This window comes from Panthera tigris, chromosome D3 (genome assembly GCF_018350195.1).
Source record: "Panthera tigris isolate Pti1 chromosome D3, P.tigris_Pti1_mat1.1, whole genome shotgun sequence".
Classification (NCBI taxonomy): domain Eukaryota; kingdom Metazoa; phylum Chordata; class Mammalia; order Carnivora; family Felidae; genus Panthera; species Panthera tigris.
In genome coordinates this window covers 41,332,616-41,349,125 of record NC_056671.1, presented here as the reverse complement: position 1 = coordinate 41,349,125, position 16,510 = coordinate 41,332,616, and the positions used below count along the sequence as shown (strand labels likewise).

General features: G+C 35.4%; 1 protein-coding gene across 3 annotated transcripts in view; it reads right to left on the bottom strand.

The window, feature by feature from the left end:
• METTL4 (methyltransferase 4, N6-adenosine) overlaps nucleotides 1–16,510 on the bottom strand; it is a 249,767-nt gene that overhangs the window by 186,272 nt on the left and 46,985 nt on the right. For 2 of the 3 annotated variants that reach the window (XM_042962993.1, XM_042962994.1), the window contains one exon: nucleotides 11,341–13,750. The exons of the other annotated variant lie outside the window; for it this stretch is intronic. In XM_042962993.1, coding sequence (XP_042818927.1) covers nucleotides 13,605–13,750 — 146 coding nt within the window. In that variant the 3' untranslated portion in view covers nucleotides 11,341–13,604. Of the gene's footprint in view, nucleotides 1–11,340; nucleotides 13,751–16,510 lie in introns of those variants that run through there. 3 annotated transcript variants of the gene reach the window in all.

The following is a 16,510-nucleotide window of genomic DNA, read 5'->3' as shown; positions in this document are numbered from 1 at the left end:
CCATACAAGAGTAAGCTTAGGAATGCTTTGCTTCATTCTAGGTCAGGCTGCCTACAGATATAGACCCTTTCCTCTGCTGCCTTATTGCCAGTTACATTAAATACAGTATATGACAAGAGTTTATTAATACTCTACTGTAGTCAACATATATTAGTGATAATGAGTCATCCTACACAATAACCCTCCTCTCTCTGCACCAGCCATGAAGATTTTCAAAAGTGACTGAAGGTTAATTTGTTTATTTTTGTTTATATTCTGTATTTTATTATTTTGTAGTATATTACAGTATTTTAATCATTTTTGTATGAATATTTTTGGGTTGTGGAACAAATCATCTGAGTTTCCATTATTTCTTATGGGGAAATTCACTTTGATATACAAGTGCTTTAGATTACAAGCATGTTTCGGGAATAAATTACACTCTCAAACCAAGGTTTTACTGCATTTACCCAGGGAAAATGAAAACACCATTAGAAAAGATATATGCACCCCCATATATTTAATGCAGCATTTTTTGCAACAGTCAAGACATGGAAGCAACTAAGTGTGCATCAGTAGATGAATGGATAAGGAAAATGTGATGTATATACACAATGGAATATTACACAACCAAAAAAGGATGAGATCGTGGCACTTGAGACAATTTGGATGTTATCTAGAGGATATTATGCTAGGTAAAATAAGTCAGACTGAGAAAGACAAATAGCATATGATTCTACTCATAAATGGAATCTAAAAAAACAAAAACAATGAATAAACAAAAATCAGAATCAGAACTGTAAATACAGAGAACTGATGGTTGCCAGAGGGGAGGGTGTGGGAGGCTAGCAAAACAGGTGAAGGAGAGTAGGAGATACAGGAGGAATATGTTCTAATACACACACAAATACACACACACACACAATACTACTACTACTACTGCTACTACTATTACTACTACTACTACTACTAATAATAATAATAATAAGAGGGTAGGAGGAAACTTTGGGAGGTGATGGATATGTTTATGGCCTTGATAGTGATGATGGTTTCACAGATGTATACTTTATCCCCATAATCTTATGTTGTATGCATTAAAGATGCATCAGTTTTTACATGTCAATCACACTTCAATAAATCGTTTAAAAATAAACAAATAAAAGTGTGGGTTTTGGAGTGAAACAGACTGGGGTTCAGGTCCCAGTTTTGCCACTTATTAGCAGTGTGACTTTGACTAAATCATTTGAATTCTCTGAATCTCACTTTACTCATCTGTAGAATTAGGACACCATGGATAGAATAATATGATGTCTGGGATTGTCTTTTTAATAGTCCAGGTGGGAGGAGTGGGCAGGGGTATAAAGTAATCAAAACTGGTCACAGGTTGATAAGTGTTGAAGTTGAATGATGGGTATATAAATGTTCATTATATCATTCTCTTATTTTGTGTATGTTCTAAATTTCTAATTATAAAGCTTAGAAAAATTAATTTGAAAATATGAATGCCTCACCAGAAGACATGGGTAATCAAAAGGAACTGTTGATAATTCATGAAAGAAATACAAATGGCCTAGTATTTTTAAATGTTTTATTTTACTAATAATTTTTTTAAGTTTATTTATTTATTTTGAGAGACAGAGAGAGAGAGGGGGAGAATACCAAGCAGGCTCTGCACTATCAGCACAGAGCCCAATGCAGAGCTCAAATTCATGAACCACGAGATTACGACCTGAGCTGAAATCAAAACACAGATGTTTAACTGACTGAGCCATCCAGGTGACCCTTACTAATAATTTTTAAATGTAAATTTTACAAATAAAAATAGTACCTCTTAAGTGATGCCCCAAACCAACAACAACAACAAAGTTTGTGGACTGATCATATCTGATTTCAAGATGTTTTATAAACTATAGTAATCAAGATAGTGTGGAAGTGGCATAAATAGAGGCATAGCTTAATGGAACAAAACTGGAGTGCCTGAATCGCTCAGTCAGTTCAGCATCAGACTCAATTTCAGCTCAGGTCATAACCCCAGGGTCCTGGGATCGAGCCCTAAATGGGGCTCTGCACTGAATGTGGAGCCTGCTTAAGATTCTTTCTCTCTCTCTCTGCCCATCCCCTCAAAAATGAAAATAAAAATAAAAGCAAAACAAAATGAAACAAAACTAAGAATCTCACAATAGACACATATATCTCTGTCAATTGTTTTGACAGATGCCAAGGCAATTCAGTAGCAGAAAAGAAAGATTTATCAACAATTAGTGCCGTATGAACTGGTTATACATTTGGAAAAAAATAAATGTTGACATTTACCTCACACTATACATAAAAATAAGTGTAAACAGATCACAAACCAAATTGTATAAAACTTCTAGAAGAAAAAATAATAGAAAATGTTAATGATCTTGGGTTTAGTTAAGATTTTTTTAAATAGGACACAAAAATCACAAACTAAAAAAAGGAAAAAAACACACAAACAGAACTTTGTCAATATTTTCTCTTTAAAAGACACTGTTATACAACTTACAAGATATAGATCAATTCCTCAAAAACCACAAATTATCAAAAAACTACCAACACGAAATAGATAATGTAAATAATCCCATAACTATTAGATGAATTTATAATTAAAAGCTCCCTAGGGGCGACTGAGTGGCTTAGTTGATTAAGCGTCCAACTTTGGCTCAGGTCATGATCTCAAGGTTTGTGAGTTCAAGCTCCACATCACACTCTGTGCCGACAGCTCAGAGCCTGGAGCCTGCCTCAGATTCCATGTCTGCCTCTCTCTCTGCCTCTCCCCTGCTCACACTGTCTGTGTCTCTCTCCCAAAAATAAATAAACATTAAAAAAATATTTAAAAAGAAAATGGAAAGGAAAGAGGGGAGAGGAAAGGAGGGGAGGGAAAGGGAGGAAAGGAAAGGCAAGGGAAGGCAAGGAAAGACAAGGGAAGAAAATGGGGAGGGAGAGACAGAGAAAGAACTGTCTAGAGGAATTCACACACAAAAAAAATTCTACAACTAATAAATGGTCACAGGATACAAAATCAACACACAAAAATTCATCACATTTTATTTACTAACAAAAACATGCAGAAACTAAAATTTAAAACACAATACCATTTACAATTGTGCCAAAGAAAATGAAACGCTTAGGTGTAAATTTGACCACAGCATGTACAGTGGGGTGGCAGTGTGGTATGGGATTGAGAAAGACAGGTTAGCAGTGATAAACATAAGTAGAACTAAAAGTCAAAAAAAAAAAAAAAAATGCAAGGATCTGTATGCTGAAAATTACAAAATACTGTTTAAAAAATTCAAAGAAGACCCAAATAAACAGAGAGCTATAGCAAGGTTTTAAAGATTCAATATAGTAAATACATCAATTTTTCCTAAATTGATATATAGATTTAATTTATCCCTATGAAAATTCCAACAATATTTTGTAACCAGCACAGGCAGAATAATAGCACCCCAAAGATATACATGTCCTAATTCCTGGATGTAAGAGTTGTGTATCTTGACAATGGTGATAATTACACAAATCTGCATGTGTGATGAAACTGCACAGCCCTATACACACACTGGTCCATGTAAAACTGGTGAAGTTTAAATAAGCTCTGTGGATAGCTCCAATGTCAATTTGCTGACTTTGATATTGTACAACAGTTATTCAAGATGCAAGATGTTACCATTGGGGGAAACTAGATAAAGGGTACACAGGACCTCCCTACATATATTTCTGCAACTTCCTGTGAACCTATAATTAAAAAAAAAAAAAAACTTTAAAACAAACAAAAGACGTTGCTGTGAAAATTAAAAGGCAAATCTCAGACTAGGAAAAAACATCTTAAAACCTATTAAACAGAGAACTTGTATCAAGTATATATAAAGAACACTTACAACTCAATAATATAAAAACAACCAACCAAATAAAAAACAGGCAATGATTTGAACAGATTCTTCACTGGAGATATACAGATAGCAAATAAGTACATGGATAGAGGCTAAAAATCATTTGTCACTAGGAAAATACAAATTAAAGCCACAATGAGCTATTACTTCATGTAATAGCTAAAATCTAAATGACCATACCAAGCATTGACAAGGATGTAAACGGGAATTCTCATTTGCTGCTTGTAGAGAATATAAAATAATACAATCACTTTGGAATACACTATTTCTTAAAAAGTTAAACTTATTCCTACCATATGACCCAGACCTTCCACCCTGAGGTATATATCCAAAAGAGATGAACACATAGATCTATACCAAAATTCACATACAAATGCTCATAGAGACTTTATTTATAATTTCCCCACACTAAAAACACCACAAAGGCCTACCAAAAAAATTAATATAGGAAAATTTTAAGAATTTTCTTAATTGACCCCCAGTAACCCAGTAGAATCCCCTCTTCTTGGACTGTGAGTGGAACCTGTGAATAGGAAATATCACTCCCATGATTATGCTATATAATAAGGGAGATTATCCAGCTGGACCAACCTAATCACATAAGTCCTGTAAAAGCAGAGCCTTTTCTCTGGCTGATAGCAGCGATCAGAAGCACAAGAAGGATTTGACACACTGCTGCTGGTTCTGAAAGTGGATGGGAGTGCAGCTTCCGCAAGGTGAGAGCAACCACTGCTGTGGCCCAGCAAGGAAACAAGCGACCTGTCCTACAACCACGTGGAACTGAATTCTGCCAACCATCTGAATGAAGTTGGAAGCAGATTCTTCCTGAGAGCCTCCAGATAAGAGTCCAGCTTGACCAACCCGTTGCTTTTAGCCTTGAGACCATAGGTCAAGAATCCAGTCTAGCCCACCTAGAATTCTTACCTACAGATTTGTGAGATTAAAAAAAAAAAAAAAAAAAAAAAAAAGATGGTTTTAAATCCCTATGTCTGTGGTAATTTGTTACACGATAATTAAAAAAAAAAAAAAAAAAGTGACACACACTCTGGTACCTAGATGTGGGATGCTGTGGTAATACCTAAAATGTGACTTTGAAACTGGGCAGGGGGCAGAGACTGGAAGAATTTGGAGGAGGATGACTGAAGTCCTGAACAAACTATGAGTAGAAATGTGGCAGTTAAAGATGATGCTGGTGAGAGCTCAGAAGAAATAAGGAACATGTCACTGGAAACTAGGGGAGGGAAATCCTTGTTATATAAAGGCATAATATGTAGCCAAATCATATCCTGCAGTTATGTGGAAAGCAGAATTCAAAAGTCATAAACTTGAATATTTAGCTAAGATGTCCAAGCAAAGTGTTGAAGGTGCTTCCTAGTTTCTTCTTGCTGCTTATAGTAAAATGCAAGAGGAGATAAACTGAGGGGAAGCGTCTTAAGGAATCAAGATGCTGATTTAGGAAATTCTTGGCCTTTCCAGGTGGCAAAATATGCTAAAAGTAAGAGAGTGCTTCTGAAATCATGGCATAAAGAAATGGGTGGGTAGGTGACTGTCCAACCCTTTGATGAAACCTTGGAAAGATTAAAAGGCCAGAGTATTCAGGCATACAAAAAATCCTTCAGAGAGATGAAGAGTATTCCTAATAGATCTTCTCAACCAACCAAGAGGACTCAAGGAAGTTTAAGAAGATTGGCCCTCAGTCATTTCAGGAAAAGGCAAAAAAAGAGAAGGGATTATCTTTTCAAAATCTGTGGATCTGGCTCTTGTCTGATGAGTGAATCCCCTTGAATTCAAAACAAGGTCCACAAGGTTCTTGAGAATTTTAGAGCAGCAGAAATTATACCAGCTTAGGCTGAAAGGGAGAGAGTATAAAATTAAAAGAAAGCTGTCAATTATACTCCAATTATACTGCCAGGAAGCAGGCTGATAAAAGTAGTCAGCTGTAAACACATGCTACCTTTCACAGAAAAGGAAGGATGACACAAAGGATGAAAACCAAAGCCAAGAGAGATGAACCATAGCTCAGAGGGTGGAGCCAAGAGCCCTAAGTGCTGGGAGCCAGGGTTATTGCCAGGCCTTACTAAACTTATATTGAATCCTCATCAAGAAAGTCTGCCTAGAGTTCACCTGGCTAGATTTTCAGACTGATTTGGATTTAAGTAAGGCCATTTTTTCCCATATCTTCTTTTTTAACTAGAATAGCTATAACTCTAATGCTTTAACTGTCCCGCTATTGTATGTTGGTTGTGTTAGAAGCAGGTCACTTGTTTCTTGAGTTCCACAGGTCCACAAATGGAGAGGAAATTTTCCCAGAAGCTGTACTTAATGGATTATACCAGAAGCTTCTGTTCTAACCTGATTTAGATTTTTTAAATGATGAGATTTGGGGCTTTTAAGTTGATGAAATTTAGATGAGATCGTGGACTTTGAATTCATGCTATAATGAAATGATACCCTTGCAAACCTTGGGAAGGGCTGAATGTATTTTACATGTGAGACAGACATGGAATTCTGGGGGCCAGAGGCTGGGCCCATGGTAGGCAAAATTCTAAGAAAGACTCCCACAGAGCTTCACAACTGTAAAGTCTCCTCCCCTTTGAATTTGGTTGGAACCTGTGAATATAATGACTTTAACACTCACAAAAGGGAGATTATTCAAGTGGGTCTAATCTAAGCATAAATGCCCTTTAAAAGCAGAGAACTTTCTCTAGATGACAGCACATGGAGAAGTTAGAGTCGAAGGCTAGTTACTGAAAGTGCTATTGTGACTTTGAAGATAGAGGGAGCCATGGGCAAGGACTGAGAGTTGATCCCTAGCTGACAGCTATCAAGGAAACAGAACTGTATTGGGCTATCAACCTGAATGACCTTAAAAATGGATTTTCCCTAAAGCCTCGATAAGAGTTCAGCCCAGCCAACACCTTGTTTTTGGTGTTCTGAGATCCTAGGCAGTGACCCAGGTGAGACTGCCAGAATTCTGACCTACAAAATTGTAAACTAATAATGAGTGTTTTTTTAAGCCATTATGATTGTGTTAATTTGTTAGGGCATCTATGTACAATTCTAGAAAATGCACACAACTCCACGGTACAGAATGCAGATCAGTGATTGCCTAGGGATAAAATGTAGAGGGGTAGTTATGGTAGATGGATTATATAGGATCTTGACAAAATCTTGGGAGATAATGATAACATGTTTATTATCTTGTTTGTGATGGTGGCTTTGCAGGTACACACATAAGTCAAAGCTCATTAAACTATCCATTATAAGTATACACAATTTGTATCAATTATACCTCAATACAGCTATAGAATCATAAAAATAATCCTACAAGAGGCGCCTGGGTGGCTCAGTTGGTTGAGCTTCCAACTCTTGATTTCGGCTCAGGTCATAATCTCACAGTTCAGTTCATGAGATAGAGCCCCATGTCAAGCTCTATGCTGACAGTGTGGAGCCTGCTTGGGATTCTCTCTCTCCCTCTCTCTATCCCTCCCACTCATGCTCTCTCTCTCTCTCTCTCTCAAAATAAATAAACATTTAAAATAATAATCCTGCTAGACAACTCTAGAAAAGATGCCCAAATAACATTCTCATTCAAAAGGTAGAAGATCTAGAGAAGCAGGTAAAAAAGCCTCAGTTAATTTAGCCTCTAGTTCTATTAAATTGATCAAATAAACTGCATGTACTAATATCCTCTGGATTTCTGGAGAAAAAATTTTTGAAGTTTACAATCTAGAAAGAACAGAATTCTTTCTTTTTAACTTCTCTGAACTCACACATTTTAGCTGCCTACTGTCTAGTAACATTATCACAGTTACTCCTACAGTTAGTAAATAAACCAAAATTTAATCAAGACTTGTTTCCTGTTCTCTGTTTCTCATATTGCTTAGTGATCTCTAAGTGATCTGCTTCTCTAAACTTGTGCATCACTTTCCACCTATTCCATCATTTAGTCTTTGACTGTATACTGTGGTTTATTATGTTCTAATGGTTTCTAACATGAGTCTTACCTAACTCAAAGATACTTGAGGCCAAGAGTCAGTTTATTCATTCATTAATTATTGGCAGTTCTAGGTATATGCTGGTATGAGAAACATAAATAAAAATTTTTCCTACCTCCCACAATGTATTCAAAAGGATATGAATTCATCTATATGTTTGTTTGTTTGTTTTCAGTGATCCACCTAAAGAATAAACCACTTTCTGTTTTCATGATAAATGTGAGGAAAAACCTATCTGGATAATCCATATATGTGGAAAATGGCTCTAAGGGCAAGTATAAAAGCCTCCCTTTAGAAAGAAAGAAAAAAGTGGATCATGAAATAAAAGGTGTTGCCAGGAAGACTGTAAATACAGAGAAATAAGCATATACATTGAATAACTTCTAGGTACCAGGTCCTATGTTAGATACCTTCACATATGTTACTTCACTTCATAATAATCCTACTAGGTCTAAAGATTACCCTTATTATTCCTCAGAAAACAGGATAGCATAGTTAAATACTTATTCAGACACTCAGAAGATAAATATCAAGACTCAATATATAGATCCAGCTGATCCCACAGCCTAGTCTTTTTTTCTGACTGAGGAAAATCCATGAGCAAAAGTAGAGAGTCCTAAATTTAAGTAACAACAAACAGTCCAGTTTGACTAATAATCAGGATGTATGCGGGTGATTTTGGGAGAAGAAGCTAAAAATCAAGCTGGGTGCCTTATATTTTTTGTTAAAGATAGTGACCAAAAATGATTTTAATACTACAAGTGACCATTCATTTGCCTTAGCTGTCATCCAAACTTGTCCCATGTTGTGTCACAGTTACCTGATAATCAGGCCAAAGCCTAACTGGAAAAAGTAAATGGTGAATGAAAAAAATTTTTTCCTCATGTTCTCCACCCCTAGAGATAAATTGGTTTTTATACAGTCCCAAGGACTTGGACTGCTACTGAAAAAGTCCAAGAGGTTCTCCTCAAGTTCCCAGAAGCCCCAGAAGATTTAGGTAAACTCCTAGTAATATTTAGAGGGAAAGGTTGATTGTGGAGTTATCATGGTATTCTGACTTGCTTTCAAGCTGGAGGAGACTAGTCAATAGAGCCATGAATTTAATTAAAACCACCTACAGAGTTCTGGGTTGGTCCATACATCCAAACACTGACAACAGGTCACCATGGTACATATAATAATTTGCACCTGTACTTACCTTATTTAATCTCTCCTTTCTAACCACTTGAATAGCTGCCTTCAAATCCAATTCTATATTCTGCAGAAGAGTTTCCTTAAAAATGTGAGCTTAAAATGCCTAATCTGATTGAGGGACACATGATTGCATGGTAAATGTGCTAATGGCTTATGTCAACGGGTTTAACAGCTTGTCTGATTCTGAGTGATTCTGAGTGGCACTCGGGCTATTAGTTCAACCAATGTCACTAAAATCTCTAACAAAAAATACTGTGTTAAAAATTCAAGAGTGGTGATATCATATATTGAGAAAGGTTTGTTTGGATCATTATATATAAACCATTCTAAATCGCTTCAGGCCACCCAACAGATCCTCTGATTATTAGCTAATGAGCCTATTATTAAGATCTCAGGTTCATTAGCAAACATGATACAACATAAAGTGCCTTAATTTAGGAATCAGAATTCAAGTCTTAGTTATCGCTTATTAGCCATGTCAGCTAGCCTCTATGAACCTGTTCCTTCATTATAACTACAACTTCATAAAACTGCTTTGAGGGTAAAGTGACATAACTGAAGTACAAAAACTCTGATAACCAGAGAGCTATGCCAACAGCACTGTGGTGCTTCCCAGAGTGCGGTAGGCCAGTGGTGCATGATAGGAGTCAAATGAGGTGAACTGGAGAGCATCTTCAGGGAAGGGGAGCCCCTTTAATGTAATTATAATCCTCCTCTGAATCACTATCAAGAAAAAAACCAAAGTCTCACTAAAGCTGAATATATAAAAATTCACTAAAGATATGTCTCTAGGGTACCAAACCTGAAAAGGTATGTTTAGGGTTTCTGATAAGAATGAGTTTGAGTCACAGAATTGGAAGAACTAGAATAGGACAAAGTAAATAGAGCCTATAACAAGGACAGAGCAAAGGGAGCAATTAAAGCCAGGCCCAAACCTAAGTCATGGACTAAACTCTGTCCTCTTCCAAGAAAACAACCAGCCCACAGTAATGTTCGCCTCTTGAAAATGTTGACATCCAAGAGGAAAATCCTATTCCCCACTGGTGCCTTTCAGACCATTGGAAGAAAAAGGCCTTATTTACTTGGTCTTTACCTTATCAACTAGAAAATCCCTTTGGTGGCTGTCTCAGTCAGTTCCAGGCTACTATAACAAATTACCATAAACTGGGTGGCTTACACAATAAACATTTATTCTTCAGGGTTCAGGAGGGTCAAAGCTCAAGATCAGGATGCCAGCATGGTCAGGTTCTTGGTGAGATCTCTCTTCCTGGTTCTGTCCTCACCTGGCCTCTTCTTGGTGTGTGTATGCAGAGTGAGGTTCCATAAAGCCACTAATCCTATTATGAGGGCCCTACCGTGATGACCTAATCTAACTCTAATTGCTTTCCAAAGGCCACACCCCTAAGTACCATCACTTGAGGGTTAGGGTTTCAGCATATGAATTTTGGAAGGGTACAAACATTCAGTCCACAGCGGTTGCACATAAAAACCAAGTTCCTATAAAGGGTAACAGATCATCTAGCAAAGTGTAAGAGATCTATTTTGAACCAAAATTAACATGACATGAGCCTAAAGTCTCTGAATGTAGAAAAAACATCAGAAAGGCCACCAATTAACCACCTATGGAAGTCATCAAAGAACAATGCGGAGTAACTATGAAGTTCAGAGTCAGCATGGCAGTACACAATCAAGAGCTGAAGCCCAACACTAAATATGGCCTTTGTTTTAATTTGTTTTTAGTTACTTGTTTTTAGGCAGGACCACAATGGGAATGATTTCAAATCTTCCTCATGTAAGAAACCAGGTACAAGCTAGGAAATCTGATCTCAAGAAAAAGATCAAGAAAATATGATGTTCAGACAGAAAAACTCTATGGAGAGTATTCAGGTGAATCTCCTGAATTTGAGTAGAGATTGTGATAGAAAACCTTTTTGACCTGAAACTGAAAAATATGCAAGCAGTTCAAACATTTATTGATCACTTAAAATATTCCAAGTCCAGATCTAAGTGCCTTACGTGTATCAACTCATTTAATCCTCATAACAACTTAAGAGGTAAGTATTATAAGGGCACCTGGGTGGCTCAGTTGGTTAAGCGTCTGACTTGGCTCAGGTCATGATCTCGAGGTTTGTGAGTTCAGGCCCCACGTTGGGCTCTGTGCTGACAGCTCGGAGCCTGGAGCCTGCTTCGGATTCTGTGTCTCCCTCTCTCTCTGCCCCTCCCCCACTTCTGCTCTGTCTCTCTCTATCAAAAATAAATAAAATTTTTTTAAAGAGAGATAAGTATTATTATTGCCCATTTCTATGGATGAAGAGGCTAAAGCATAGAGACTTAACTACCTTTCTCAAAGTCTTAAGCTACTAGCTGAAAAAGTTGGGGTTCAAACCTAAGCAAGTTGGCTTCAGAATGCAGACTGCTACACTGAACTTATTACCGTCTATACAAAAAAGGCCCTTCCCTAAAGTGGCCAAGAAACTGAAAGAAACTAAGTCAAACTTTGACTAGAGGATACAAATAAAAGCTGAGTAATAGGGTCTATCCCTTTGCCTGAGCATTTCCAAGCATCCTAAAAGACTTTAAGTCTGTAAAAAAATATGATAGAAAAGAAAATCCTAAGAAGTTTTAAAGGTAATATAAAAATCTCTGAATGAAAATATCTTATTAAATAAATTTGATAATAAAGTTCATTAGGTCAGTTGGCTAAACTCTGGTAATGAAGTCAAAGGTTAATCTTAGTCTGGCCTTTTTGTTCCCACATGGCATGTGACTGTTCCGTTTTCCAGAATCATCCTTTGTTCAAAAAAGAGCCCAACACTTAAACAGGAATTACAAACAAGGCCCAGAGTTTGTACACCTTAGGAGCAGAGGTAAGACTAGAACCACTGTTTCTTAAAAAAAAACAAACAAACAAACTTCTGTGTTTTGAATACCAGACTCAGTGAATAAAAATTCTCTTTTTCTCTCAAGTATCAGGATTTGTGATGCAAAAATAAAAGTCCAAAAACTTGGTGAGGATAAAATGTTTCCACAAACTACATAAAATCTATAAATACTACAAGAAGCTGGAAAGAGTTTCAAATGAGGTTTGGAGAGGTTTGCTTCGAGTTTAATACCTTTTTCCATTTCTGTAACAAGTTAGAGTATCCCTATAAATACAAAGTTAAGCCTATATTACCATATTCACACACTCAAAGAATGAACAAACTTCAAAAATAACACTTCTCTTTGGCAAAATCAGTAAATGAATTAATTTTGTCATATAATCATTTCAATCTAACATTTTACTTAGCAGATAAATATTTATAAAAAAGCTGTAAATTGTATAAATACTTTTGTCAAAATGCTAAGGGAAAGAAGCCAGACACAAAAGATTACATATTCTATGATTCTGTTTACATGACATTCTAAAAAAGCAAAACTAATGGTAGAAAACAAATCATTGTTTACCAAGGGCCAGGGGTGGGAGGAAGGGAATGACTGTAATTGGACACATGAGTTTTGGAGGTGAAGAAAATGTTCTATATTATGACTATGGTGGTAGATAGACAACTGTATATACATTTTCTAAACTCATCGAACACTATACTAAAAAGTGGAGAATTTTATGTGAAATTATATCTCAATTTGAAAAAAGATTATACATAATAAATCAGCATGCCTTTCAAAGAATCATTTCAGTAAAAATATTTTACTTAGTAAAGAAATATTTGTGGAAAATCTGTAAATAATATACCTTTTAAATCATAAGCACTGTTTATTTTCTGACATTTTTATAAGAAATATTTCTTAAATATTCTTCTAGAAAACAAAGCAAAACTAAGAAGCACTTGAAAAGTGACCTTGAATGCAATTTAAAACCCTCTAAAATGTTTCATAAACACAACACAATGATGACTTGGTAGGTCTTTCAGTATTTTTTCCAGAATGTAACAGTATACCGAAGGTCATAAATTTAGGTTGCACAAGGGCCAAGTAGACAACACAAGTGAGTAGCATGGAGTAAACTGCAAAACACAGGTCCCTTCCCAAGTGAGCTGCTACCAGTGGTTCCTACTTACTGATGCCAGGAAAGAATACAGACCACAGTGCAGCCAGAGTTTCTGATGTTTAAAGAAAAGCAGAAATCTAGACTTTATGTGAAATTCCCTCATTTTTTAGAATGGTGGTTTAAATTTTTTTTACAACACCACAGGGCCAAACAAAACATATCCATGGGCAGAATTAGGACCTCTGGTCCACAGTGCATGCTTTCTGAACTTTTTCAATAACAAAGTCTTGTCGTTTTTCTAACTGCTTGCCTTTTTATTTACAGTGAATCTGGAATAATGGGGAATACTAATGCAACTGAAGTAAATTCATCTCAAAATTACATAAAGACTAGTCACTTATGGTCTTTTGCAGAAAAACCAAGTCCTGTTTACATTTCTAAGCATACTGGTTGGTAAGAAAAGGAACAATCAGTTAGAATGAAGGAAGAAGGGGTGGGGAAAAACTGAAGAAAATCACAACTTTAAGACCACAGTCAGCTTCTAGACTCCAGAGCAACAAAATAATCCATGTGTTGAAATTTGAGAACTTCATTGCCCCAACTAGTCCAACCCGGCTGTAAATTTCGAGCAAACAATTCCAAACATTCCCCATCTGGCTTGACATAGTCTTTTAGAACCTCTGTCCAAAAAAGAGAAAAAAAACACAAAAATTATTATTAAGAAAGGAATCAATTTCCTTTTAGCAGTTAAAAGCAAAGAACAGGGATGTTTCCTTTTTAAAAAGGGGTGGGGAGGAGGATAGCTAATTAATTTCAAGGATTTCATCACGGGCTTTACTATTTATAGTTAGAAATCATTTGAAATGAGCACTCCTGAGATTGGGGATAATACCATCAGAACTTTCAGAAGTCCTAACTTATCAGGTTTCATTTGTAGATGAGAAATAAGGATTTTAACACCCACACAGGTGACTTTTCAATTTTCCAATACTGACACATCTCCTGAGTACTAACTTAATTTTTTAATAAATGTAATCCACGCATGAAAAATAAGTGTATAGGAACAATACAAAAACAATTCACTTAAAAAACTGAGATAAAAATATAAGTGTCTGCAAGCATATATACTACCAAAAGAGCAGTAAATGAAAAATTAGGCATCAATAAAAATATTGAGAACACATAACTAACAAATATAACAATATCCTCTTAGCTATAACCGGATATAGTACATTCCCTCATTTCCAAATTATAGACCCTTTTTACCTAAAATTTCACCATACTATTTCCACAGATAAGTATTTTTTATTTAATGTATATATGTATTAATAACTACTGAAAACTTTATTTTTGAGAAAAAAAGTACATCATATATATGGTGACTAAATGCTATGATATACAGTGACAGAAAGAATATACCATAGAAGCCTTTTTTTAAAGTACATGTTCATTTGGATGACAATATTTAAATCAATTTAACCTTGATCATGTTCTGGTTAGCTATATTAACATTACAGGAACTGGGTATGAAAATAATAATTGAGGGATGAAAAGTCACCAGAAGAGTATTTTCTAAATATAGTTCTTAACTGCTATACAAGATTGAGCTTAGAAGAAATCTATCAAATTCCCTTTAGGAATGATAAGTATTCCTTAGGAGTACTTGATATAGGTAAAATTTAAAAGAAAATGTATTTAAAGTTACAGAGAGGGAGGGAGGCAAACCCTAAGAGACTCTTAAATAGTGAGAACAAACTGAGAGTTGATGGGGGTGGAGGAGAGGTGAAAGTGGGTGATGGGCATTGAGGAGGGCACTTGGGATGAGCACTGGGTGTTGTATGGAAACCAATTTGACAATAAATTATATTAAAAAAATTTTTTTAAGAAAGAAAATATATTTAAAAACATGTTTCATAATGTTCTCCAGTTGCTCTCACAGCAAAATAACGGTTTATTTGTTTAAAACCATTGGTCTTATTCATCAAAAATCAAGGAATTTATGAAGTACTCATTGTCTATAACCCAACTGAACTCAAATTTGGGCTTTGATAGTTTTTAGGAGATGCCAACATGAGACTTCTAGTTCTTTTTTAAGTGTATAATTATAACTAAATGTTATTAAGCCTGAAATAAAATTTCCCCAGAGTCTTAGAGGACAATAAACCTATATCACATTTCTATTTTTTCCTCATGAATTCAATGCCTTACCAACCTCAATTCACTTTTACTGTCATCTAAGGTTATAGTGAAGGAAGGTTTTGTTTGTTTTTGCTTATTTGTTCAATTTTTCAGTTTTTAGGCACAAAGATGTTAGCAACTCTATTTTAGACCCTTAATCTGGAGTCTAAACTGGAGTCAGACAGTCAAAATTGTTTACTATTCTGAGCACTCACTATAATTAGTGCTATGGAATTTAACAAAGGAAACAGTTATCCATGTTTTCTAAGAGTACATAAGCTAGTAGAAAACGATGGCCATGTACTTGGAGTTGACAAATACAATACATAAAACCTAAACCCATTTTCTACTTCCTACTTTCCCAAGGTAACACATTTCTGCATGTGTATTTTTTTTTTCTGGTTGAGAAAACTAGAAAATCAAGGAGCAATGTTTTTAAAATGTTAACCACATTTCAAAACAAAGCAAAAGAAATGAGAGTAAATTAATGAAAATGTTTTCTTTTCTAATCTTAAGTATCAATTTAAAAGTAAACTCGAGATCTTAGAGGTTCTAACCACAAGGAAAAATATTTTATAACTATGTGTGGTAATGGATGTTAACTAGACTTGTGATCAGTGACTATTTCTCAATATATACATACACGAGCCATTGTGTTGTATATCTGAAATTAATATTATATGTCAATTATATCTCTATTTTTAAAAAGTAAATTCCAATGTATAAATTTAAGTATGAATATGATATATACACATACTTAAGGTAATTACATAACATCAGACATTAGTAAAACAAGCTACTAACCACAGAAGAGGAAATAATCCGTACATAGCCAGTCATTCCTCTTTTGCTCTAGGAGCAAAGGGGCAGGGCCGGGTGGGGGTGGGGAGGGGGAGAAGCAGCTCGAACACCTGTGCACAAAATCTCATCAAACTGTGTTTTACTCTTCAGACAGAAACTGTTAGTGAATAAAGTAGTAAAAGGGAGTAGAGATTCCTCTAAGGTAAAATATGAAAACCAATTTTGATTCAAATACTTTCATAATTTTCCCACCTTAAATCTTTAAATTTAATAAACATTTATAAGGTTATGTGATAAGTTATAGCTATTTATGACTTATATATGTATCTTTTAAAACTTTTTTTATAGTTAGCAGTAGAAATCAATTAAAAATTTTTAAAAATCTTAGTGTTTCTAGAAGTAAAAGAACATTTCATCTTACAAATTTGCACAAAACAGTTTAAGAACCTTTACATGTAAGT